The sequence below is a fragment of the Phocoena phocoena genome, chromosome 9 (assembly GCF_963924675.1).
Source record: "Phocoena phocoena chromosome 9, mPhoPho1.1, whole genome shotgun sequence".
Lineage (NCBI taxonomy): Eukaryota > Metazoa > Chordata > Mammalia > Artiodactyla > Phocoenidae > Phocoena > Phocoena phocoena.
In genome coordinates this window covers 35,062,748-35,087,799 of record NC_089227.1, presented here as the reverse complement: position 1 = coordinate 35,087,799, position 25,052 = coordinate 35,062,748, and the positions used below count along the sequence as shown (strand labels likewise).

The following is a 25,052-nucleotide window of genomic DNA, read 5'->3' as shown; positions in this document are numbered from 1 at the left end:
TAGCAACCCAATTTGTGATGCAGAATTTATATCTCAGATAGAAATGATGTTAACTGTACACCAGAGACCATAGAATTTTTAGTACTAAATACTATATAGCTCATGTACAGGTGAATTCCACAATGTGTGTTGGTCTGGGAATCTATCAACTATTATAAATGCTATTTCTATAGAAAAGTGAGGTCTGTGTTTCAGGCAATCAGTGTAGAAATGAATGCAGAACATTCATAGTTGGGGACTGACCATATTTATTTATTGATCCACAGGTGCATATAATCTGTAATTCTGCACCATCCATAATAAAGTATCAACATTTACTTTTGGAGGTGAATTGAATTTAGTCTGAGAGGCTGAAATAGAGGGAACGTTTTTAGGTCTAAGCTGTGTGTATATACATATATATATATATATTAGATATAATAGAAACTGAATGCAATAAAATTGATAGGTGGTACTAAGATTACATTAAGATTTGTGAAACAGGACAATTGCCTTACAAAAATAGCAAGTAAAAAATCAAGCTAGTCCTTCATAAACATTTTATTCTGGGGTGTGCTTGTTTTCTGAAACTACCTCTACTAAATCTCCTGTCAGTCTTAAAACTAGAAGGCAGAAAAGCTTCTAGTGCTACAGCCAACTGCAGTGTAGCCAGAGAAACAGGCAACAAAAATAGAACACCAGGATTGCTGAGCGTGGGTGAGGCAGAAACCACATTATGAGCAAAAGCTTCCAGTATTATTTTAGAACCAATACAGAGCTCTGCACTTCTCTCCTCTCTCTTCCAAAAACACATACTACAAAAATAAAATGAAATGAAATGTATGTGCATTTGCCCTCTTAGAACTATGATTCTTAATTTTTTTTTTCCCCTTCCTTTCTTTGGAAGCGAATCGCCAGTATGGAAACAGTGTGTAAAAGCAAGCTTGGAGGGAGGAAAGAGTTAATTGCTTTTAAGGCCCTGCAATAGAGAATTATGGTTTGAAAGATAGAGGCTGGACAGCTGGGTTTGCTGGGGTATTTTTAAATGCATTAATGCAGGCTCCAATCACTCGGCCATGCTTGACCTATTTTTGGCTCAGGCCGACCATTGTTCTATTTCTGTGCCTGTGGGCCATGCTGTTGTTGATTCATATGCAAATGCATTATCACTAGCTTTAGCCAACTTGAGCTGAGAGAGACCAGAGAGGGGGAAGAGACACACACAAACAGATAGGAGAAGGGCACCGGCTGAAGCCACTTGCAGGACTGACTGACGGTTCTCACAACGAAACTCTAGCAGCCTGAGGAACTAAAAGCCAGGTTTAATTGGTTTCTTTTTCTCGTGGGTAGAGTTAATATTTTTCTACTTATTTTGACAAAGCAATAACCCCGAAGCACATTCCTAGTTCCCACCTGCTTTTAGTTTCCGGTGTAGCCTAAACTCCAGAGAGCCTTAGCATCCACTCGGTCCTTTCTGCTTTGTACACAGGTTGGTAACGTGGGAAAAGTGTCCAGGTCTTTTGAAAAGTGTGTGTTAACAGAGAGGAAACCATTGTTGAAGCTGATCCTCTGCTTCTTTTCCTCGGGGTGGAGGGAGGACCAGCCAGGGTAACTCCTGGGGCCCGTACACTGAGCAGCGATGAATCTTTCAGTAGCTGAAGTAAGAGTGATTGGAGTATGCTGCAGACAATTTATGAGACTGACTCGTGTTTTTCTTCAGATGGGGTGGCTGGACGAGAGCAGCTCTTGGCTCAGCAGAGAATGCACAGTATGATCAGCTCAGGTAAGACCCTTTTTTCATAACTGAGACCTTTTACGTGTGAGAAGGGGTTGACTTGGGAAATGAAGCTCTGGAAAGCACCTCTGTTAAGGGTTTGCTGCTTTTTGGTGTTGATGTTGCTATTTTCTTGGCGTCTAGGAGGGTTTTAGATCCCTTCCATTACTGTTTCTGTGAATATTCAGTCTGCTCAGGGACAGGCTGCTTCTGAATGAAATCTCTAAGCTTCTGATGAAGGATGGGACTGAGATAAGTAAAATGTACTTGGGGGTGTTTTGCCTGACTATGCCACTAGAAAAAGGAGATGAGTACTGATTGTAAGGGTATTCTGATGGGACTTTAAAATAATCAGGTAAGTTCATATCGGGGCTGCGGCTTACATTGCAGTCTCCTCTAGCCGGATGATTTTATATTTACAGCGTGCCTACAGAAGCACATCTATTTATAGACCTACCTTCTGAAATGTGTTTGCTACAGGAGTTGTGAAGGTAGTTTTAATTGTGGCTTTTTCTCCTAAGCCCAAAATGAAACTGCTTAAGGATGAAATTATTATTAGCAGATGGTTATTTTAATTTTCTTCAAAACATTTGGGGAGTCTACATTGTCAGGCAGATGCGAGGGCATAACGCACATATAAAGGTGTTATATGCAGGTGCAACGTTTTAAAGAATAACAGTAACAGATTCCGATTTTTAGTTTCCCCGTGTATGTGCTTGTGCCTTCAAGGAGCTGTGCTGATGGAAGATGAAGCTTGTCAACTTCATCAATTTCTGTTTGTTAAAAGAGCAGACTCTCCAGGCGATGACACATACTTGTAATTGTTGCTTTTCATATTTATTCCCTACAGCTAGTTCCTAAAGCTTGGGGGGACTTTTTGTTTTGTTTCTCTTCTGAGTTCTTCCATCTAAATTGGCTTAAAGTTCTCCCTCACATCTTCTGTGTTCCTATGTGCACTTACTCGTAATTATAGATCACCACCTAGGTTTCCATGATAAAGAATGCGGCATAAGGCAGCCTCTACTTGGTAGAGCTAGAATGGAAAGAAATATTCCACAGGTAGGCATAATGTCTGCTTTAGTATTGAACACCTTCTCATCTCTGGATCTATGTTTGAAGCAAGTTTTCTTAAACCTTGGTTACTTAGGATGATTTTAAGGTGCTTCTGTTGACCCCAATTTTTCAATGAATCAGAATAAAATATCAATTTTGTGTAATTTGGTGTGTTTACACTTAAGTTACAGGACTTACATTAATTAGTAGTGCCTGCTTATGGAAAGCAAACGTACCAGAATTTCATTATGGCTTATTATCTTTGCAGCTGTAAAGTTGACAAAAGCTTGCGCAGGGGTCAACCGGAAAGTCTCTGATGGAACTGGTCACTTAGCATTTTATTTTTTAAATATCCACCAACTCTATAAAAATTACTATTTTAGATGTCTTTTCAGTACTACACTTTATCCTTCTAGTCCTTACCTCTGTATTACAAGTTTACTATTTCTTTCACGTGGTAGAAACAAAGCTGTGCCTTTCAAGCAGATACTGTCTGCTGGCATTGAACCTTGCTACAGGTGTTTGCAAGCTTCACTGTTTCTCAGCGTCTTTGATAATCATACATAAATTTACTCCAATTTCAGTTGAGATTGTCATTTTCCTGACATTTAATGATTTTTATACAAAGCAACAGTATTTTCAAGCAGGGAAGCGCTTGAGACTGTCTGTGCTATTGTCAGTTTTATAGGAAGCAACATTTAAGCACCAGCTGTTAAACGAAAAGTGATGTCAATTGACATCAACTCCCAAACCTGTCTGATATAAATAAGGAAAAACTCCAAGTTCTATTTATTTTTAAAATTTGAAACATAAAAACATTTGCATTCTTCCCACCATGTCCTGTAACATTTGATTCTGTTTAATATATTATTATATGCCCTTAAATTTAATTCTCCTAGTTTTTATTGTATACTGCTGAGACAGTGGCTCTCAAAGGTGCCGTCACCAGGAGTATTTTACAAAATACCGATGTCTGGGTCCACCCCTAGAGTTTCTGATTTAAACGGTATTAGAAACATCCTGGACATTGGGATTTTAAAAATCCTGAGCAATTCTAATATGCAGCGAACTTTGGGTATCACTGATACAGGAGAAGGGGGAGGTGATGGGATGCTGGTGACCCATATCAATAGGATTGGCCCTTTAAGTTAATTGCTAAATTAGGGGTGTGTTTGTCCACATTTAGCTACAAATCTTGTTCAGCTGGCTTTTGGACCAGTGGCAGGGATGTGATTGATAGGCTTAGAAATGGTTGGAGTCTTTGGATCTGAAAGAGAAAAAGATATATTGTGGCAGTGCAGGGTGGAGGGGGCACCGCTCGAGGAGTGGAAAGCTCTGTGTTCTAGCTAGAGCTCTGCTGCTAGCCAGTTGTGGAACTGGTTTACTCACCTGTAAACTGAAGAATAATGATGTCCTCCTGCTTACCTCTTGACATTTCTGTGAAGTTCAAAGGTAACATGTCATTAACGTGGGCACTCACTGTTATTATTGCTATTTTTAATGAATGAATCTGGGTTTCTGGCTCTTCAATACCAAAGTCTATCTTGCTGAATGAGCCAGATGAGCTAGATTGCATGTCACATGGGGGAATGACTTTTAGTTTTGATAAATTTTCTTTAGTTATCTTATAAATCAGCTTTTTGTTTTGTTTCCCTGCTCTGATAAGAATTAAATTCTTTCCTTGGGTAAATGGTGACTTTAAATCAGAGTAGCATGGGTATGTGTGTATTTTCTGTGAAATGTCATCTTAATAGTCAAAGGCAAAGAAGCTGCAGAATATGTAATTGAACAGTGAGATCCCAACAGCAGATTTCTTGAGATTAATTGTTTAAAAAGCTTTGTTCTGCTGTTAGTCGTTGTTTTAGAGTTCCCATTTGTTTTTCTAGTTGTGTTGGATACTGTGCATTAAGCTAGATGACTTTTTTCTTCAGGGCTCTTTATATGCGATTAAATTGCAAGTGTTTTATATGGTTCCGTTTTTTTCCTAATACTGACCCAGTCAGGCTAGACATCTAAAGTAGAATTAGGTTCTACAATGTAGTCTGTTAATATCTTTTTAATAAAAAGCTTTATAATATTGAATCTCGGAATTTGGTACGAGTGACACATTTTGCCAGGTCGGTCTCCACTTTTGTGGCCTGTGTGGGCCAATATAAGTGATAACTGGCAGAAGCTGAAGCATGTGCAAACATTGACTCAGGTCACTCAGCAGTAGCTGGCAGAATTCGGGGTGTTCTGTTGCCAGGCATGTTGCTTAATGCGTTGGACAGCAGAGCTTTCCAGACAATATTGGGATGATTATTATGAAAGAATTTCCTAGAGTTTGTACAGCATCAGTGTAAAATACATTTACAATAAGGAAAAGTCGTGTTTTCACTATGCATTCTTATTTTTGGGTACAAAAGAAAAACATTTAAATCTAAATTCTGAATTTCTTTTGAGGAAAATGTTTCTTTACCCTTTCAGAATCTTTTATCTCCGTGGTGTGTATTGTCGAGGGAAAAGGAACATTTTAGATTCAGTAGTCATTTATGTCTACTTGGAAAGCAGAATCTAATTATGAAAATGTAAGTCTGTGAAATGCTCCTGTCATGTCAAGAATCACTTCTGGTATTCCCCATAATTACTATTTTTGCTGTTCTCTAACTCAGGTTATCTTCATTTACAAGGCTGTTATCAATTGAAATATTTGATACGTAGCAATCAAAAAGCTACATATAAGTAGGACCATTGAGGATGGGGACAAGAATGAGTATTTTCTTTTTCTGTGGGTGACACAGGTGGCATAATTGTTGCTATGTGCTTTAAGTAAGAAAATTCAATAAAACCCCTCACAAGAATATAATAAGCCCAAGTTCTGAATTTAAAGTGGCGAGTTTTGATTTTGGAGATGAGAAATTTGTAAATGTACGACATAATGTCTCACCACAGATAGATGATGAAGTGACCCTAAAATAGTATAAGCCAGCAACCCACCCCCAATCCCATACACAATGCTTAGCACTGACTGAGTGAAGAAAATGATATGACCTAATGCAACATATCTCAGAAACTGGTAGTTAAGGGGAAAAGGGAGGCAGGGATCTTTGATCAGAACAGAGAGACTTAACAGGGCTGAATCCTGTTCCTCCTTAGAATTTTACTGACAAGAGGACAACTTCCTGAAAATTCTCACTAACGTTCCCGTATCTGGAGAGAAGCAAACTGAGTGGATATCCTCAGCTTTTGGTGGCAGTGGTGTTTTTTCTTGTAACTGAGGAATAGTAGAAAGGATTCTGGAAGAGAAACTGGTGAAATGGAGGAAGGTGAACAAACACTATGTCTCTGGAGAAATGAAGACTTCAGAGCAACACTCTAAATTGGGAAAATGACCCATAGCTCTTTGCATTGAAATACCCTTCCCCAACTAATCTTATAGATCCCACCAAGAAAAAAAAAATCAACTTCACTGAATCCATGGAATTGTCTAATAATTGCTCCCCACAAATAGGAAAATAAATTCCATAAAATAAGAGCTCAGAGATGAGATGATATTGATAAAACAGTAGAATGGGATGAAAAGGATATTTTGGGTCTAGGGAAACAAATTTAGAATGAAAACATGATGATTATAGAAGAGAAATACTCATTAGAAACAGCGGGAAACAATAGGCACCAGTGACAATCTTTACCAACAAAGAGGAAAGGCTGGAGACAGGGATGAAAAAGGAAAATGGATTAAAGCAATTGGAGAGAAGTCAATAGTAAGAAAGACAAAGACAGTGTAACAAAAAGATTATTTATGTCCTTGAAGTTGATATTCCAAAACGTTGAAATAGAAGATCACTTTGTAAAAATGAAGAAAGATTATTTCAGTGAAAAGGAAAAAAGAAAAAGAAATCTGCAGATTGAAAGAACTCCTGTCTTTTAGGAAAATTTGCTGCAAGTGCTCATCACAGAGACACAGCCTAACTGGGCTATTGAATTTCAAATGATAAATAATTCCTCAGGGGTTCAGGCAGGTAAGGCAAAGATCTACAGTGAGGGAGAGGGGGGAGGAAGGGAATGTGTGAAACTCTAGAAGCTTTATCAAACTTATCCAGCACTCAGTGCCAGAAGATAATGGAGAAAAATCTCTGAAGCTGAAAAAGAAGTACAACACAGTGTTCCACCCAGGGCAGATGTTATTAAAGTATAGAGAAAATAGGTAGGCAAGTTCGACATTCTCAAACATGACCTAGACTGCTTGACAGGGAAACCCACTCAATGAAAAAATGAGCTTGAAACAAAAGCAAAAAATGAAATTCAGTCAGAAGTAGAGAAAGCATAGTAAGGTTAATGGGGCAAAAATTGAATCCTTTTTAAACAACTATGAGATTGTGCTTGTAGGAGAGAAAGCAAATTTTATGAAGTAGGGCAATGAAAAAATATTCATAAAGCTCTCATCCATATGAGGCACTGGGGAGAGGTGAAATGCAAGGATGTGTGAAAGTGCTAATATCATCTCCTTTCTGAGCAGGGACAGACTCCCTGCTGCTTAAAATAGAAACACGTGGTTAAAAAAAAGATCTAAATAGTGTCTTCATTTAATCTTAGAGATATCTTTTTGGAAATAGTACCTCATATAGGAAGGAATCTTAGAGATATCTTTTTGGAAATAGTACCTCATATAGGAAGGAAGCATTTAGTATGTTTATAGTCCCTTCAGTTACAGTTTTTCATTATTAAATTCATTTAAATTTAATGTTTTTTAAGTAAAAATAACTTTGGTGATATGATCTCCTTTTATAAGAGTATATTTTATTTGTCAATCTCCCAGAATAATTCATATATAAGTAGAAGGAAATCAGGAAAAACTGTGTGTGGAGGTGGTGGGAGGGGAGCTTTGGTTTCCATTGTCATGAGTTTTTGCCTTGTGTATGAATTTTTATAATATGCATATATTTTCTAAAGTGTTTCTACCCACACATGAAGCTACTGTGCCAAAATGCTAACAGTGATTAACTGTAAGTAGTAGGTATATAAGCTAGGTTGTCTCCCATCGCGAGTAACAGAAAATCGTATTCGAAGTACCAATGACAAGGGAATTTATCATTTAGTGAAATAGCATGGTACTCAGGCAGCAGCGGGGGGTCAGTAATATCAACGGGTTCTTCAAACTGTTCTTCTCTGCTGGCCTGAGAGTTTGTATCGTCCTAAGTCTGTTTCCTCCAATAGTCTAAAATTGATTGTAGCAGTTCCAGACGTTGTCTACGTGCATGGTAAATTCCAGAGACATAGATGAGAAAAGTTTGCTTCCTTGGATGTTTTCTTAAGAAAGGAAGTTTTTTACCCAAAATTTCTCTAGCAGGTTTTCCTTCATAACTCATTGACCAAAAGAGCATCACCTATATTAGCAAGTCATTGAAAAGAAGAATGAGACCCCTATGATAGCTCCTTAGGACCATGACTGAGCCAGGGAGGGTGGAGGCTACAGCTAATAATCTAGTTTCTATAAGGAAGAAGAAAGGGTGAGCAGAATAGATGTTGGCTAGGCACCACAGTACTTGCTACAGTGTTTGTTGATGGTTGGAATTTTCTTGTTTGTAATTTCTCAAAATACAAATAAGTGAAGGAAGTGGGCTATGTAATTTCTCTTTCAACTGAATTGTGTTACTTCATTTTCATGAAGATATGCATCCATTTAAACACCAATAAAATTTTTTAATAGTCTTGAATAGAAATTAATTGTGGAAGAAGACTGGATGCCTCTAGGTTGCAAGTCATTTTTTTAGAAAGGAGGAAAATCAACATTGTGAACTGGTGCATTACAAGCATTTATTAGAAATTTGAGTAAAATATTCATTTCTTGTTGGCTTTGAGGGATACAGAAAACATTAACAGAAATTTATGTCATAATATGTAAACTTTTCGGTATATTAAGGAGGGTTTTCTTTAAAATATTCAGAATGCAGTTTCTTTGCCAGTATGTTGTTACAGTTATTACATTTTCAGAGTAATGAACAATTTTAACAATCTGGAATTGTAACTACATTTTAACATTTTTTTTTCCTGAATTGGAATACTTTGAAAACAATTTAATTGGAATAAAAGCCCATGAAAATGACTTTTAAAACAAGCCTTCTTTAGATGAAATTCAAAGATATTTTGGCATGTGCTTCAAAACAGTGTGTCAATGCCATGGTCTATCCCATTCTTCAAAGGAAGTTGAGGTTCTAGTGGTTATTAGCTTGAGAGGCGAAATGCCCTTACAACTACAGTTTTCCCTTTTGTAATCTTGGGAGATTGACAGTTGGGATATGAAAGGACAAGAAAATACCTTATTCCCACTAGTTCTCTTCTTCTTCCACTAAGTCAGTTGCACAAAACAAATTTAATTTAAACAAGTGTTTTTACAGTACTAAACGAAGTATACTTTTAAGTGTTATCAGAGAACATTTTGTTTAGGTGCTCCATAAATACAAAACTAAGTCATTCTTATGTTTTATAGAAATATCAGTTCTATTCATTATTTCCATGTTAAATTTTCAATAGTGATGGGCCTTTTATATATGGTGTTTTAAAAATACCCAATAATTAAATCCAATGAAAACTACATTTAAGGAAGAAGGAAATTTACCAAACCACAGAGTGTAACTAGTCATTTACTTATGATTAAACTCTTTGCATGTTGATAAGGTTGGAAATACCCCAGAACTTCACTTTTTTGCTTCTTCCCCTCATGATCTACCACTTGTGTTTGAGATGTTCAATTCGTAATTTATATGCAGTATTGACACAATTGTAGCCATGTGGATGTCATTTTCAATTATTCGAGGTAAGTTTTGGTGGGTGGCTAAGGCATGACATTTCCAAACTCGGTTAAAATATGAGAATGTCATGTAGTTTCTTCAAAATTTGAAATTAAAAGCAAGCAAGAAAAGAAACCTGGGAAAATTTCACTGAATTTCCATTAAATTACATTGTGGCCTGGGAGTTCTTGCTTTAGTAGAAACATGTTTACCCAGAAAGTTTTCAGGGAACCCCACATAGGGTGAACTAGAAAAGCTGTTGGTGAATTGAACTCGATTTTAAGTTTTATTTGTGATGTTTTTTGAATCTGCTTTCAAATAGAATTCAAGTATGTATTTTGAGTCTGTGATTTTATATCAGGAACTACTCATTTAGATTAGAAACAACAATTATCAGTATTAGATAACATTTTTATGGTTTTTCTGCCACATTCCTCTCTGATCCAGTTGTTTAGTCTCAGTTTAGGAGGTCAGTGATTGGACCTATATATTCTCACCTTTTTTTTTTTTAAATCATTGTCATTCTTATTATTGATATAATGAGCTAATGTTTCCAAGCTTTTTCTGTACCAGGCATTGTTTTATCATTTAATACTCTCCACAGCTTGAAGAGGTATGCAATAGTTGTAGCATATTTTGCAGATGAGGACATAGTTTCAGTGAACTTACAGATGGTCATCGTGGCTAGGAGCTGGCAGGGTCAGGTATGAACTTGTTCTTGTTTACCATGTCCCTGCCACTTTTTCTCAAAGAGAAAAATACTTAGCATAGGATAAAGTTTTTCACACCTGTTTGGTGCTAAAAATGTGGAGTCAACTGTACTTATAGACAAACATCTAGGTACACTTCTTAGTCCTGGGATGTTTACAGCCCACATAAGCAAATCTGTTGAAAGGCTTTCTGGAACAGCCTTACTTCACAGTTCCAGAGCTTGATATTTAAATTGGAGTAAGTTAACAAGATTCCGAGGTGAGACCAGCTTAGGCAACCTCCAGAATTCCACGAGATTGATAATACATGGAGTAATGAGCAGACACTGTGGACAGAACCAGTATTCCCCATGCAGTTTGCCATTGCTCACAGTAACATCTCACAAAGCATAAAGATAAGGTTTATACCACTTCAAAAGAACACGATTATTAATGTATTTTAGCTGGAGAAAGTTTGTTTTTCAAATGTTAGCACTGTGGGGCTCAGTTTCTTTCAACCAAAGTATTTGAATTATACCCACCCTGGTCTTTACCTAGAAATAGGGGCAAGGAGAGGTTAATAAAGTTTGCGTCTCCACTCAAGTCTTGCTTTCAACATGCAATGTCAAATTTTTGAACCAAAGAATGATCTTAACAAAATTTAGATTCTGCCTATTTTGAATATATGTTGGTCCAATTTGGGTCCAATTTTGGGTGAAAATTGGATGGAAGTGTCCAATTTGATATTACATTTTTCTTTATCTTGAGTTAAATTTTATTTCTTTGGATGAATATTGTATGTTCTATAGGTGGCTTATGCGTAAAATTCACCAATTAAGATGCTAATCCAGTTATTCAAGACCCAACTCTTTGGTTTCCATCAACTGATTTTTATAATTCTATTTGCTCTGAGAATCTCAAGCCATCTTTATGAATCAATACATTGTAAAAGCATTATTGATTGTCATGTTAATGACCAACATAATTTATTGCCTTCCTAAGGGAAAGAAGCTTTCAGAAGATCATTAAATGCATTAAAATCTGCAAATGCCCACATGTCTGTGGCTCTCTTTAGCAGGCCGACTCCTTTGGGTCAGTTATTCTTAGCTCCGTATTTCTATCTTATGGCATCGCAGGTCTAAGATTAGCTTGTTAGGCGTTATCATGCCATCTGAGTTACCTCCTAATATAACTCTACACTGGAATGATTATTTATAGAAAGAGCATTCTGTCATTTTTGGGTTATTTCTAGTAGTTTAAATAAAGAAGAATAACATTCAAGTGAAACCACAGATTCCTTCCTGCTGCCAAAACAACATGATAACTGTCTGCTTAAGGGGCAATAATGTTTAAATGTGTGCTTAGGGTGATTGCAGAATTCTTTTTATCACTGCCACTCTGACAGAAAGGGGAGGCCTTCGATAGTGATGTATAATGCTTATGGAAAGGCAGCGAGGCAGCCTTGATGCTTTCTGTCACAGAGCACAGAAGACCCTGGTTGATGATGACAACATGAGACACTCAGGGTTTATTTTTAGAAACAGACATTGCTAAGCTCTCTGTTTGGTGTTAATATGGCTCATAAACAGGGCTCCTCGCTGTTGACCCTTCCAGTGAAAATGGCATTTTATACACCCATACACACACGCACAACCTTTTTTTTTCTTTTCTTACTTTGCAAGAATGACTCTTGTTATTAAGAAAAATATTAGAAATTTTTAAAGCTAGTAAGTCTAAATTCTATTAAATTCTCTAGTAGATATAGATTATTTTTAAAATCCCATGAAGATTGGGTTTAAGAGGTGGCTTATGAAAGACAATTCAATGTTTTAGGTACAGTGAATATACAGGTTGGCTGTAAGGTGTGGAAAAATAGGTGAATATACATCCTAAATGCCTTTTAATAATACGTTACAATGCCTGTAAAATATATCATCTGTGCTTCTGGCTTTATTGTGGCAATATATAAAATAAAGCTATAAAAGATTATAATTATGATGCATTCATGTACATTACTGATTTTAAATAGATGAAATAAAATCTTAATATATTTTTTAAAAAGTTGATACAAGCCTCTGTTAGTTGTTTTCGTATACCTAACTCTTGATGAGCCCAACAGATTTCATGTACAGTAAAATGTACAGTTTCACATTTGAGAACTGTTCTCTTATCTTACTTAAACTGTGCACTTAATTCAGAACTTAGTAATTGCTATTTTGCTTTAAAATTAGAATTGTGATTTTAATCTGTTAAATTTACATTTCGTGTTTCCTGATTATTAACTCATCATTAAATGATGAAAATGTTAAAGTGGTATGTTTCATATTACACCTTAGTCAAAATGCTTTAGAATGAATAATTTAGAGCTCTGTAGGAATATTCATAATTTTGTTACCAATTATTTACTGAAAAAACATATTATCTTTTTAAAAGATAAATATTTTTGTGCTTGTGCTCAATATAAGGAATCCACTGATCATTAAGAATTTGCAAAATGATGGACAAAAACAGGAAACACACAGCAATTCAGGTGTATTCTCAAAGAAGCCAAGATGTAAATAAATTCAGAGGGGTGGAAGTAGAAGCAATTATAGGAACCAATTGCATCCCAACCACTCTTAATTAGCAGGTTGAAGGTTTGGGGAGGGTGATGTAATTGTCTGAAGCTTTGGAAGCTGAGGCAAAACAGTCATTCATCTGTCCATCTTTTCACGCAAAAATATTTGAGAGTCATCCATGAGCCAGGTACTGTTCTAGGAATAGAGGCTCTACCTATGAAACAGGACAAGGAGACACATGGTAGACTGTTCAATTGAATGACGGATGGATAAGGCTACTTCAGATAGTAATAAGTACTAAGGGAAAACAAAATAGAAAAATGGGATAGAAAGTGACTGGTAGCAGGGGTGGTATTAGCTATGGTAGTCAAGTAAAGCCTTTTGAGGATGCTAAGATATGAAGAACATCTTCCCAATGAAAGTAGGTTTTCCATCAACATTGCATTTGGGCGAAGTCAAATAGAATGAAAGCACAGTTAGAAAAGAACAGAAAATATTATGGAGCTATTGTAGCTTCCACTTGCCTTATGTGAAGAATGGGGGAACTTTTATCAGCATGTCAATGAGAAAGCCCCAGGGAAAGGCTGTTGGCTATGATTCTCTCTAGTTTCCAAAGAGACTGGGGAATCAGCTGAGCTCTTCCTAGGATTAATGCTGTTGACTGGAAATTAAGGACTTTGTAGAACTCCTTACCTTTGCTCCTTCCTAAAGATTCATCTTCGCCCCTATTCAAACTCTTACCTCAACTGTGCTGAAACTTCTTACCCAAGCAGTATGAACCATCCTAGTAGTTTAGTGAATAATTCCTCTTCCCTGGGGGCCAAAAAGAAGGGGAACAATGTGTCCTCATAGGGAAGAAGAGAAGTCTGAGAACATTTTCTCATGAACACAATATTGCACATTTTTTAAGGGGTATAAAATACAGTATAAATTACAGTGTTTATTGAGCATCTATAGTATGCCAGGTACTTAATTCAGGGAAATCATGGGTCAAATAGCAACCTTGTTAGGTGGCTGTAGAACTGTAACTTACAAATAAAATGTTTGGAATACATAATCTTCCTTGTGTTGGCTAGTGAATAGATTTGTGACAAATTGTTGCAATAGTTGAGCAAGGAAGTACTTCATGGAGGTGATAGACCTATTTTTAAAAAAGAAGAAACAGCAGTGTGCTGGGAGCTGTTTTCCCCACATGTTCTGCTCTCTCATGGATAAGGAACAATGATGGTTACACATAGGAGAATGCACAAACATTTTTGAGGGACTGACACATTATCTCACATGCTTGATGCCTCATGGGGTTTTCCCTCAACATTCCAATTGGTCTAAGTCAAATGGAATGAAAGCACAATTAGAATAGAGCAGGAAGTGTTCTGAGGCTATTTTAAACTCCACTGACATGCCTTGTGGAAGGGATGGGGAAACCTTTATTAGCGGGTAGGTGAGAGAGCCAGGGGAAGGCTATCAGCTACAATTTTTCTCTAGCCTCAAGGAGACTGGGACTGAGCCAGACTCCTGGCCAATATGCGTTGTTGGATTCACAGTGTAGCTGTGAAAAATAGTTAATAGCTACCTTCTTTTTTTTCTCCAAGGATTGTCTTATTCAATCAATATTTATTGAGTACTTGACAGCTATGTTTTTAAGCTAGATTTCTTGTTTATCTGTTGTTGTTGTTTATATATTTAATCAGCTATTTCCTTTTTCTGAAATACCCTTCTGCTTTATTCCACCTAGTATTCACTGGAGAAATTCTAACTCTTGCAAAGCCCAGTTCAAATGTTTCTATATCTCTAAAATTTCCCCAAACCCCTGCAATACTTCCCCAGTCATAATATTAATCTCTCTTCTCTCCTCTCTGTCTTCTCTCTCCTCTCCATCCCCAATAATCCTTTATTACTCCCTTAGAACATGCCCATTTTCTGTCTTACACTGTGGTTATTTATGTACCTGTGTCTCCATCCCCCCCAATTAGTTATGTGCTCCAAGAGGAAAAGGATCATGTTTTACTTCTATTTTTATTCCCTGCAGTGCCTAGCTCATAATTGATCCCTGAGACTATTTTAAAATGAATGAATGAATGATTAAACAGTACAGTGGTATTGTACACAGTCTGTTTTTGACTTTTTGAAATGTTTCCTTCTTTTATGTAGAAAATAAGTCCTCAGTTATTTGTAAATTTGAAAAATACAGACTTTTGAGGATGTTAGAAACTTTGACTCAAAAATTTAAATTATTCATTACAGAATGTAAGTCGAGAATGATCCCCAGTGCTTCGACAATATGTATATGAACCTTTAAATGTTTCAATTATTCTTAACAAAGGGAATTTTGGAATATTCTTACTTGAGTTGATTTTTCAGTGAATAATACCAATAGAAATTTCATAAGATACGTGTCTGCTTTCAAAATGTTGTGTGAAATAGCTGATTTAAGACTGCCTGAATGTAAATGCACTCTTTTTTATCCAAGGAGAAGAGTAAATTTGGTTGTGCAGATGATTACAGGTGTACTTTTATATTATTCAAACACCATTTCACATTTAATCCTATTTTTCTCTTTGTGATACTTTTTATGTAAAGACAGTTTTCTTAGATAAAGGACAAAAATGAATGGATTTTTGGGTTAACAACAGTATCAATTTGAAACAGTTCTGCACCTTGCATTGCTATTTAGAACTCATCTTCATTTCTTCAGTCACTATTTAATTAGCTATGTTCTTTGAGAAGGGGGCAATGAAAGAAGATTTTTTTTTTTTTTTTGGTAAACACTTTACTGATCAAATTTTGAATGCCAAAGGTATCAGTAATTTTAAAAATTATCTGAAGTAAAATGTCAGAACAGGGAATTCACAGAGTGAGATACTAAGGAAAAACAGATGGATGGAATGAATCAATCTGTATACAGAGCTATTCAAGGAGAAGAATGAAATAAATATATTTATGTCTTAGTGGGAGAGGAATGATGAAAAGAATAGATATAACATATGTGGGGGAAAAGACACATAATTTTTTGTGGTAGTCCTTTTGCCCTGGTTTAGGCTTGAACTCAGCACAAGTTAGGATAAATTAAGGGCATTAAGGCTCAGAAAATTAATTGAGTTGGTTAAAAATATAAGTATGAGCCAAAAAAGGAGTTGGATAATAAAACAAAATTTTGCAACCTAGCCATTGAAATCAGCTTAGTAGAGCACAGGGAATGAATGCATGCCCATGTTCTTTCAGTGACTTTGCAAATGCTGCCAATTGTATTTTCTCATCATTAGTCCAAGTTAAGTTTCTAAGTGCTGTAATAATCATTTTGAGATGGAACAAATCAAGGTTGGTTGATCTTGGATTCAGAAGTTTCTCATTCTTATATTAACCATTACCAAGAAATAAGGATCAGTTCAAGCAAAATTCCAAAGGAATATAATTTTAAAGCTATAAACACAGTAAATTGAAAACATTTGTTTTCTTTTCTGAAGATGAACAAAAAATGTTAAAAAAAATTGCCTTGGTATCAACTTAACCTAACTTGTATATTGTAAGAAGGAAAACAGTGTAAACAATCTCAGGCAACTAATGATTAAACATAATAAAAACAACACCCTTAGTTTAAAATCACTTCCTTCAGATTTTAATCAAGAGTCAACTCTCACTATTCATTATCCCAATAATTAAATGGAAATTACCTCTACATCATTATCCTGGAAAGAGTAATGATTCTTTTAAAAAAAATTTTTTTTCCAGCAGATAGTGCTAAACCTGAATATGGATATAACTTTAGAAAACCTTATGAGTTCATTTTTAGATGACTAGAAGATATATTAAATTGCTTTGTAGACAAGGGAAGAGAACATCTTTCTATTTCATTATCTACTGCCCAGTCATGTTCCTTGGGCACTGAACCAAAATGGGGTAGAGATTATTTTTATGCTTCACCAATCGTATATGTGAGAACCATTTTTCCCACATCCCTGCCATCACTGAATATTGTCAGATTTTAGATATTTTTACCAAATTGAGAGATGAAAAATGGCACAACATTACTTTTTTATGTGAATTTCACTGATTACTGGTGGAGCTGAACGGGTCTCATATGTTATTAGCCATTTGGATTTTCTTTTATGGAGAAATAATTTCACCAGAATGCTTAAAGGGAAAAAGTCTATCAGTGAATGTCATCTGTTAACAGACTAAAGGAAAAACCAGTATGATCATTTCATTAGATGCAGAAAAACATTTGATAAAATGCAGTACCTTTCCAGAATAGAAACTGTATTAAACTAAGAATAGAAGAAAAAAGTAAATGTTATAAATCAAAACCCTATCTGAAACTTTATATTTAATGGTAAAATTAAAACACATTCTCTTTTATGTCAAGAACTTTGTCTTTGGAGGTCCTAGTCAATGTTCTAAAACATAAACATTCAACAAGAGATATAAGATTTTTAAAGGGAAAGAAACTAATTGAACTAATAAAGAGCTCAGTTTAGATTGCTCAGTACAAGTTCAATACAACATAAAAAATTGAAAAGATTGTTTTATGCCAGAAATAACCAAGCACAAAATGTAATAAAAATGATAGCATTTATAAATACCAACTGAAATTTTTATGGAGAAATTGATAAAATTATTGAAGGCATATAAGAAAACTAGAAGAAAATTGAATTATTCCATGACCATGAATAGGAAGACTACTTTTAAAAATTAGTTATTCCAAAATTCATCTATAAATCTCTTTGTTTTTAAAACAGCTAACTTAAAAAAAAAAGACCATTCATAATTCAAAAGTCAAATGTACTTAATATGATTATATAGTAAGTAACCTATGTGTTATTATATAGTCTGTAATTCTCACTTCTTTTCCATTTCCAGCAGCCATTCAGTTCCATGCTTCAGATAGCCTGATATCAATTTCTTCTGTTTTTTGTATGTTAGTACAAATTCAGATAAAATCCTAACAGGGTCTGTCAGAGAACATGGCATACTAAATTCTAAAATGCTAATGTAAGAGTAAGTGTGGCAATTTAGTAAAACAGCAGATTAGGAGAAGAAGGGTAGCTACCAAGTTATACAAAGTTATATTAATTATGATTGTTTGGTTTGGGCAGGGACACAGTTGCATAGATCAAAGGACAAGAATACAGAATTATTTTTAATATCTTGGTGTATGGCAGGCAGAGTTTGCATCACAGATCAATGTCAGAGGACAGACTATTAATTAAATGTTTTGGGAACAATTAATATATTTAACTTGTAAAATTACAGTCAAATGATGTTATATTCAATACTCTATTTTTATAATACCATTGTCATCCTGTCCTGTTGGACAGGTTACAACTTCTGTAAAGCCAATGTATTGTGTAATGTGTGTAGGGTCTTGCATTTTATGGAGAGATGAGAAGTAATTTTATGAAGATATGGGAAGAAGTTTAGTTAATTTAACTAAATTAGGTGAGAGAAGTACTCAGTGTTTATATAGCTCCCCAAGTTTCAAAAGATAATTTAAGATTAAATTAAATAAAAAGTTCAGATTGAAGAGTACCATTGAGTAAAATAGAGGGATAATAATGCAGTCAAGTAAAAAAGGTAGATAGCAGCACTGTCCTGAGGCCTCATCATACAGCAGCTGCTGAGTAGTGCCTAAGAAGACCCATGAGGAAGTGATTTTTTTCCTAGTGTTACTGAGAAATAATTGACATACATCACTGTATAAGTTTAAGGCATATAGCAGGATGGTTTGATTTACATCTGTTGTGACATGATTACCACAATAGGTTCAGCTAACATTCACCTTCTCATATAGATACAAAAAAAGAAAAAAGGAAAGAATAAAGGAAAAGAATTTTTTCTCCTTGTGATGAGAACTCTTAACGATCTACTCTCTTAACAACTTTCCTGTGTGTCACACAGCAGTGATAGCTGAAGCCATCACATCGTACATCACATCCCTAGTACTTACTTATCTTATAACTGAAGTTTGTACCTTTTGACCACCTTCCTGCAATTCCCCCTCTTCCTCCAGAACACTTCCCCCACAACCCGTGCCACCACCATCTCTGGTAACCACAGGTCTGATCTCTTTTTCTATGAGTTTTTTAAAATGCCACATATAAAAGTGAGATCATACATTATTTGTCTTTCTCTGTCTGACTTGTTCACTTAGCAGAATGCCTTCAGGGTCCATCTGTGTTGTTGCAAATGGTAGGATTTCCTCATTTCTTATGGCTGAATAATAGTCCATTGAATTGGGCTCGGCAAAAGGTTTGTTCGTGTTTTTCTGTAACATCTTACAGAAAAACCCAAATGAACTTTTTCGCCACCCCAATGTATGTATGTGCAAGTTTTTTGTCCATTCATTGTCTGTGGACGCTTAGGTTGTTTCCATGTCTTGGCCATTGTAAATAATGCTGTTCTGAACATGAGGGTGCAGATATATTTTTGAGGTAGTGTTTTTGTTATCTTTGAGTGTATTCCCAGAAGTGGGATTGCTGGACATGTGGTTGTTCTATTTTTAATTTTTTGAGGATCTTCTGCACTGTAGTCCACAATTTACAATCCCACCAACAACAGTGCAGGAGGGTTTGCTTTTCTCCATATCCTCGCTGGCATTTGTTATTGCTTGTCTTTTTGATAATAACCATCCTAACAAGTGTGAGGTGATATTCTATGGTGGTTTTAACTTGCAGTTCCTAATGACTGGTGTTGTGGGATGTCTCTTCATGTACCTTTTGTGCTTTCAAATATCTCTTTTGGAGGAATGTCTGTTTATGTCCCTTGCCCATTTTTAATTGTTATTTGTTTTTTTGCTGTTGAGTTGTTTGAGTTCTTTATGTTTTGGATATTAACCCCTTATCAGGTGTATAGTTTGCAAATAGTTTTTCTCCTATCACAGGTTGTCTTTTCACTTTGATGATGGTTACTTTCATTGTGCAGAAGCTTTATAGTTTGATGTAGTCCAACTTGTTTATTTTTTATTTTGTTGCTTATGCTTTAGGTGTCATATCCAAAAAAAATTATTACCAAAACCCATGTCAAGGAACTTTGTTCCTATGTTTTCTTCTAGGAGTTTCATGGATTCAAGTCTTACATTTAAGTCTTTAATCCCTTTCAAGTTAATTTTTGTGAAAGGTATAAGATATGGGTACAGTTTCATTCTTTTACATGTGAATATCCAATTATCCCAGCACCATGGAGAGACTTTTCTTCATCAAGTATTCTTTGCTCCCTTGTCAAATATTAGTTGACTGTGTATGCTTGGGTTTATTTCTGGCCTCCAGACTCTGTTCCATTGGCTTGTCATTTTTGTTAATGCCAGTACCATACTATTAGTAGTCTTAGATTATAGCTTGAAATCAGGAAGTGTGATACCTCCTGCTTTGCTCTTTCTCAGGATTTCCTTGCCTATTTAGGGTCTTTTGTGGTTCCACATAAATTTTGACTTTTTTCTACTTCTGTAAAAATAATGCCATTGGAATCTTGATAAAGATTGCATTGAATCTGTAGATAGCTTTCAGTAGTATTGACATTTTAAAAATATTAATTTGAGTCCATAAATATGGGATACCTTTCCATTAATTTGTGTCTTTTACAGTTTCTTTCATCAATGTCTTGTAGTTTCAGCACAATCATCTTTTACCTCCTTAGTTAAATTTATTCCTAAGTATTTTATTGTCTTTGATGCTATTATAAATGGATCAATTTCTTTATATTCTTTAACAAAAATTTTTGTTAATGTATAGAAATGATAGTGATTTTTGTGCATTTATTTTGTATCCTGCGACTTTACTGAATTCAGTGATCTAACAGTTTTTTTGTTGTTGAGTTTAAGATTTCCTATACATAAAATCATTTCATCTGCAAACAGAGATAAATTTTACTTCTTTCTTTTCAATTCTTATACCTTTTATTTCTTTTTCTTGCCTCAGTGTTTTAGTAGGACTTCCAGTACTGTGTTGAATAGAAGCTATGAGAGTGGGCACCCTTTTCTTGTTCCTGATCTTAGAGGAAAAAGGTTCAACCTTTCATCACTTGAGTATGATGTTACCCATAGATTTGTCATATATGGCCTTTATTATGTTGGGATATGTTCCTTCTGTGCCTGAGTTGTTAAGTGCTTTTATCATCCAAATGGATGTTGGATTTTGTTGCATGATTTTTGCATCTGTTGAGATGATCATGATTCTTCCTCTGTTCAATCAATGTGATTCATCAGCATTGCATATGTTGCCCTATTTTTGCATCCCAGGGATAGAACCCATTTAATCATGGTGAATGATCCTCTTAATGTGCTGTTGAATTCAGTTTGCTGATATTTTATTGAGAACATCTGCATCTATATTCATTGGGAATATGAGCCTATAGTTTGCATTTTTGGTAGTGTACTTTTCTGGTTTTGGTATCAGGATAATGCTGGCCTCTTAAAATGAGTTTCAAAATGTTCCCTCCCAAAAAATCCTCTTTGATTTTTTTTGGAAGAGTTTGAGAAGGATTGGTGTTAATTCTTCTTTAAATGTTTGGTGAAATTCGCCAGTTAAGCCATTTGGTCCTGCACTTTTCTTCCTTAGGAGGTTTTTTGTTACTGATTAAATCTCCTTACTAGTAATTAGTCTATTTAAATTAGTCAGATTTTCTATTTCTTCCTGATTTGGTCTTGATGAGTTGTGTGTTTCTAAAACTATTTCCATTTCTTCTAGGTTGTACAGTTTGTTTGCATATCATTGTTCATTGTAGGCTCTTATTCTTCTTTGAAGTTCTGTGATATCAATTGTAATGTTTTCTTTTTCATTTATAATATTATTGATTTAGGTCTTTTCTTTTTTTTCCTTGCTTAGTCCAGCCAAGGGTTTTCAATTTTGTTTAACTTTTCAAAGAACCAACTCTTAGTTTGGTTAATCTTTTCTATTGTTTTTCTGTTCTCTATTTCATTTATGTCTGTTCCGATGTTTATAATTTCCTTTCTTCTTTTAACATTGGGCTCAGTTTATTCTTTTTTTCTAGTTCCTTAAGGCATGTAGTTAGGTTATTTATTTGGGATCTTTCTTGCTTCTTAATGTAGGCTTTTATTGTTATGCCTTTCCCTCGTAGAAGTGCTTTTGCTGCATCTCATAAATTCTGATATGTTGTGTTTCCATTTTCATGTGTCTTGAGAAACTTTTTAGCGTACTCTTCAATTTCTTCTTTGATCCAGTGGTTTTTCAGCAGAGTGTTGTTTAATTTCCATGTGTTCATGAATTTTCCAGTTATCCTCTTTTTATTATTTCTAGTTTGATGCTATTATGCTCAGAGAAGATATTTGTTGTGATTTCAGTCTTCCTGAATTTGCTAAGACTTGTTTTGTGGGCTAACATATTATCTATCCTAGAAAATGTTCCATGTGTACTTGAGAAGTATGTGTATTCTGCTTTTCTTGGATAGACTGTGCTGCATATGTCTGTTAGGTTCATTTGATCTATAATGCTGTTCAAATCCACTGTTTTCTTACTGATTCTCTGTCTGAATGATCTTTCCATTGTTTAGAGTGGAGTATTAAAGTCTCCAACTATTATTGTCTTGTTGTTTATTTCTCCTTTTAGCTCTGTTAGTTTTTGCTTTATATTTTTAGGTACTCAGATGTTGGGCAAATAAATATTTACAATCAGTTTGTCTTCTTGATGTATTGACTCCTTTATCATTATATAATGACATTCTTTTTCTCTTTTTATCATTTGTAGTTTGAAGTTTTTTTGTCTGATATGAGTATAGCTGCCTCTGAGGTTTTTTTGGTTACTATTTGATTGAAATGTCTTGCATCTCTTCACACTCAGTCTATGTGTGCTTTCAAAGCTAAATTGAATCTCTTGTAGGCAGCATATTGTTGGATCCTGTGTTTTTATCCATTCAGCCACTTTCTTTTGATTGAAGAATGTAATCTGTTTACTTTTAAAGTAATTATTGATGGGTAAAGACTACTGTTTCCATTTTATTATTGATGGTAAAGACTACTGTTTTCTGGTTGTTTTGTAGATCTGTTGTTCCTTGTTTCTTATCCTTGTGTCTTTTTTTGTGTTTTGATGTCTTTTGGTATCAGTGTGCTTTAGGTTTTTTATCCTGTTCTTTTGTGTAGTTACTACAGTATTTTCCCTTGTGGTTACCATGAGGCTTACATTAAACATCTTAAACTTATAACAACTAATTTTAAACTTTCAAAAACGTAACCTTAATAGAATTCATATACTTTTACTTCTTCTCTCCCTCACATTTTAGGTTATTTCTCTTATAATTTACATGTTTTTTAATTGTCTGAAGACAGATTATTGTTTATGGTTATTTTTGTAACATTCTTTTTTAAACTTTTAAACTAGAGTTGTGAGTTATGCAACATTTTTAACACATTGCAGAATTTAACTATGACTCTATATTTACCATTACCAGTAAAATTTACTCTACTTTTTTTTTTGTATCATGTTGATTAGCATTCTTTTACTTCTTCTCAAAGAACTCCCTTAAGCATTTCTTATAAGCAAGGTCTGGTGGCAATGTACTCCTTCAGCTTTTGTTTGTTCAAGAAAGCCTTTATCCCTTATTCATTTCTGAAGGACACCTTTGCTGGGTATAGAATTCCTGGTTGAGAGTTATTTTCTTTCAGTATTTTTAATATGTCATTCCATTCCCTCCTGGCATGAAAAGACTGTTGAGAAATCTTATGATAGTCTTACAGGGGTTTTCTTGTATGTAACTTCTCTCTTTTCTCTGCTGCTTTTAAAATTCTTTGTCCTAGACTTTCAAAAATTTAGTTATAATGTGTCTTGGTATAGCCCTATTCAGGTTCAATCTATTTGGGATCCTTTGGAATTCATGGGTCTGGATGTCCATTTCTCTCCCCAGGTTCAGGAATTTTCAGCCATTATTGCTTTAAATATATTTTCTGTCACTTCCTCTTTCTCTTCTTCTGGAATTCCCATAATGTGAATATTGTTTCTTTTCATTGTGTCCCATAATTCCTGTAGGCTTTCTTCATTCTTTTTCATTTTTTTTCATTTTGTTTTTCTGACGGGGTAATTTCCAGTCCTATTTTTCAGGACACTGATTCTTCTGAATGGTCAAGTCTACTTTTGAAATGATTGAATTCTTCAGTGATTGTATTTTTCAACTCTAGGATTTCTGGGGGTTTTGTTGTTTTAATCAAACTGCTCATTTTGTTCATGCATTATTTTCATAATTTCATTTAGTTGTCTATCTGTGCTTTCTTACAGGTCATGAAACTTCCTTAAGAGAATTATTTTGATTTCATTGTCTGACAGTTCATAGATCTCCATTTCTTTAGATTCAGTTATTGGAGCTGTCTTAGTTTCCTTTGGTGGTATCATATTTACCTGAGTTTTTATAATCCTTGATTCCTTGTGTTGGGATTTGCACATTTGAGTAATAGGGCTCATCCCCCAGACTTCACAAGTTTGCTTTGGCAGTCAGTTTTTCACCAGTCAGCTCAGTTTGGATTCTGGGTATGTCTGCTGGTAGTGTCTTTAGGCAGGTGGGTCCTGCTATTATGATCTGTTTTGGGGCAAGGCAACTGTTTCAGCTCTGAGGTTGGGGATGGGGGCTAAGAACAGTTGGATAGGACTGCTGGGTTGGTTTCCTACCCAAGTGAGTCTGTAGGATGGGCTCCAAGGTGGCATGGGTTCTCATCAGGCTTGCTAAATGTTTGAGGTTGGGTTCTATATTCAGTAGCAGATGGGACTATGAATGAGCTTTCCTGCCCTGGCAGGGCAGCAGGCCAGGGTCCAGGGGCTGTACAGCTTTGGGGCCTGTATCATGCCTGAGTATATACTGAATTCCCTGTTCAGGTGAGGCCACTGGCTTTGCTCTGCCACAGATCATGCTCTCTGTTCAAGTGCTACTGTATGTAAGGCTATTGAATGGGCTACACCATATGTAAGGCTATTGAATGCGCTAGGAAGTTTCCCATGTGCTTTTGTTGGACAGGCTAAAGACTGTATTCAGCAGTGAGTGGAGCTATTAGGTTTCCTGCCTGGGTGCAGTGGAAGAAGCAGCTCTAAAACCTGTAAAGCAGTTTGTTGTCTTAACTCAAGCTGACCTTCACCCCAAGTTCCCTAGTGGAACAGGTCCACTGGCTTTGCTATGCAAACTATCACTTCTGTCCACCTTCCTCTTGGTTTGAGTGCCAGTGAACCGCACAGCTTTCAAGTGTTTTCGCCAGCTCTTCTGGTCAGATGGAGCCAGAATACTGACTCCACAGCAGGGGGGC

General features: G+C 35.5%; 1 protein-coding gene across 7 annotated transcripts in view; it reads left to right on the top strand.

The window, feature by feature from the left end:
* The first annotated feature begins 1,128 nt into the window (after window positions 1-1,128).
* Window positions 1,129-25,052, top strand: part of HDAC9 (histone deacetylase 9) — a 580,466-nt gene continuing 556,542 nt past the window's right edge. For 4 of the 7 annotated variants that reach the window (XM_065883434.1, XM_065883438.1, XM_065883439.1 and 1 more), the window contains exon 1: window positions 1,705-1,762. In XM_065883434.1, coding sequence (XP_065739506.1) covers window positions 1,741-1,762 — 22 coding nt within the window. In that variant the 5' untranslated portion in view covers window positions 1,705-1,740. Of the gene's footprint in view, window positions 1,300-1,656; window positions 1,763-25,052 lie in introns of those variants that run through there. The other 3 variants (XM_065883429.1, XM_065883432.1, XM_065883431.1) reach the window with 2 other exon arrangements.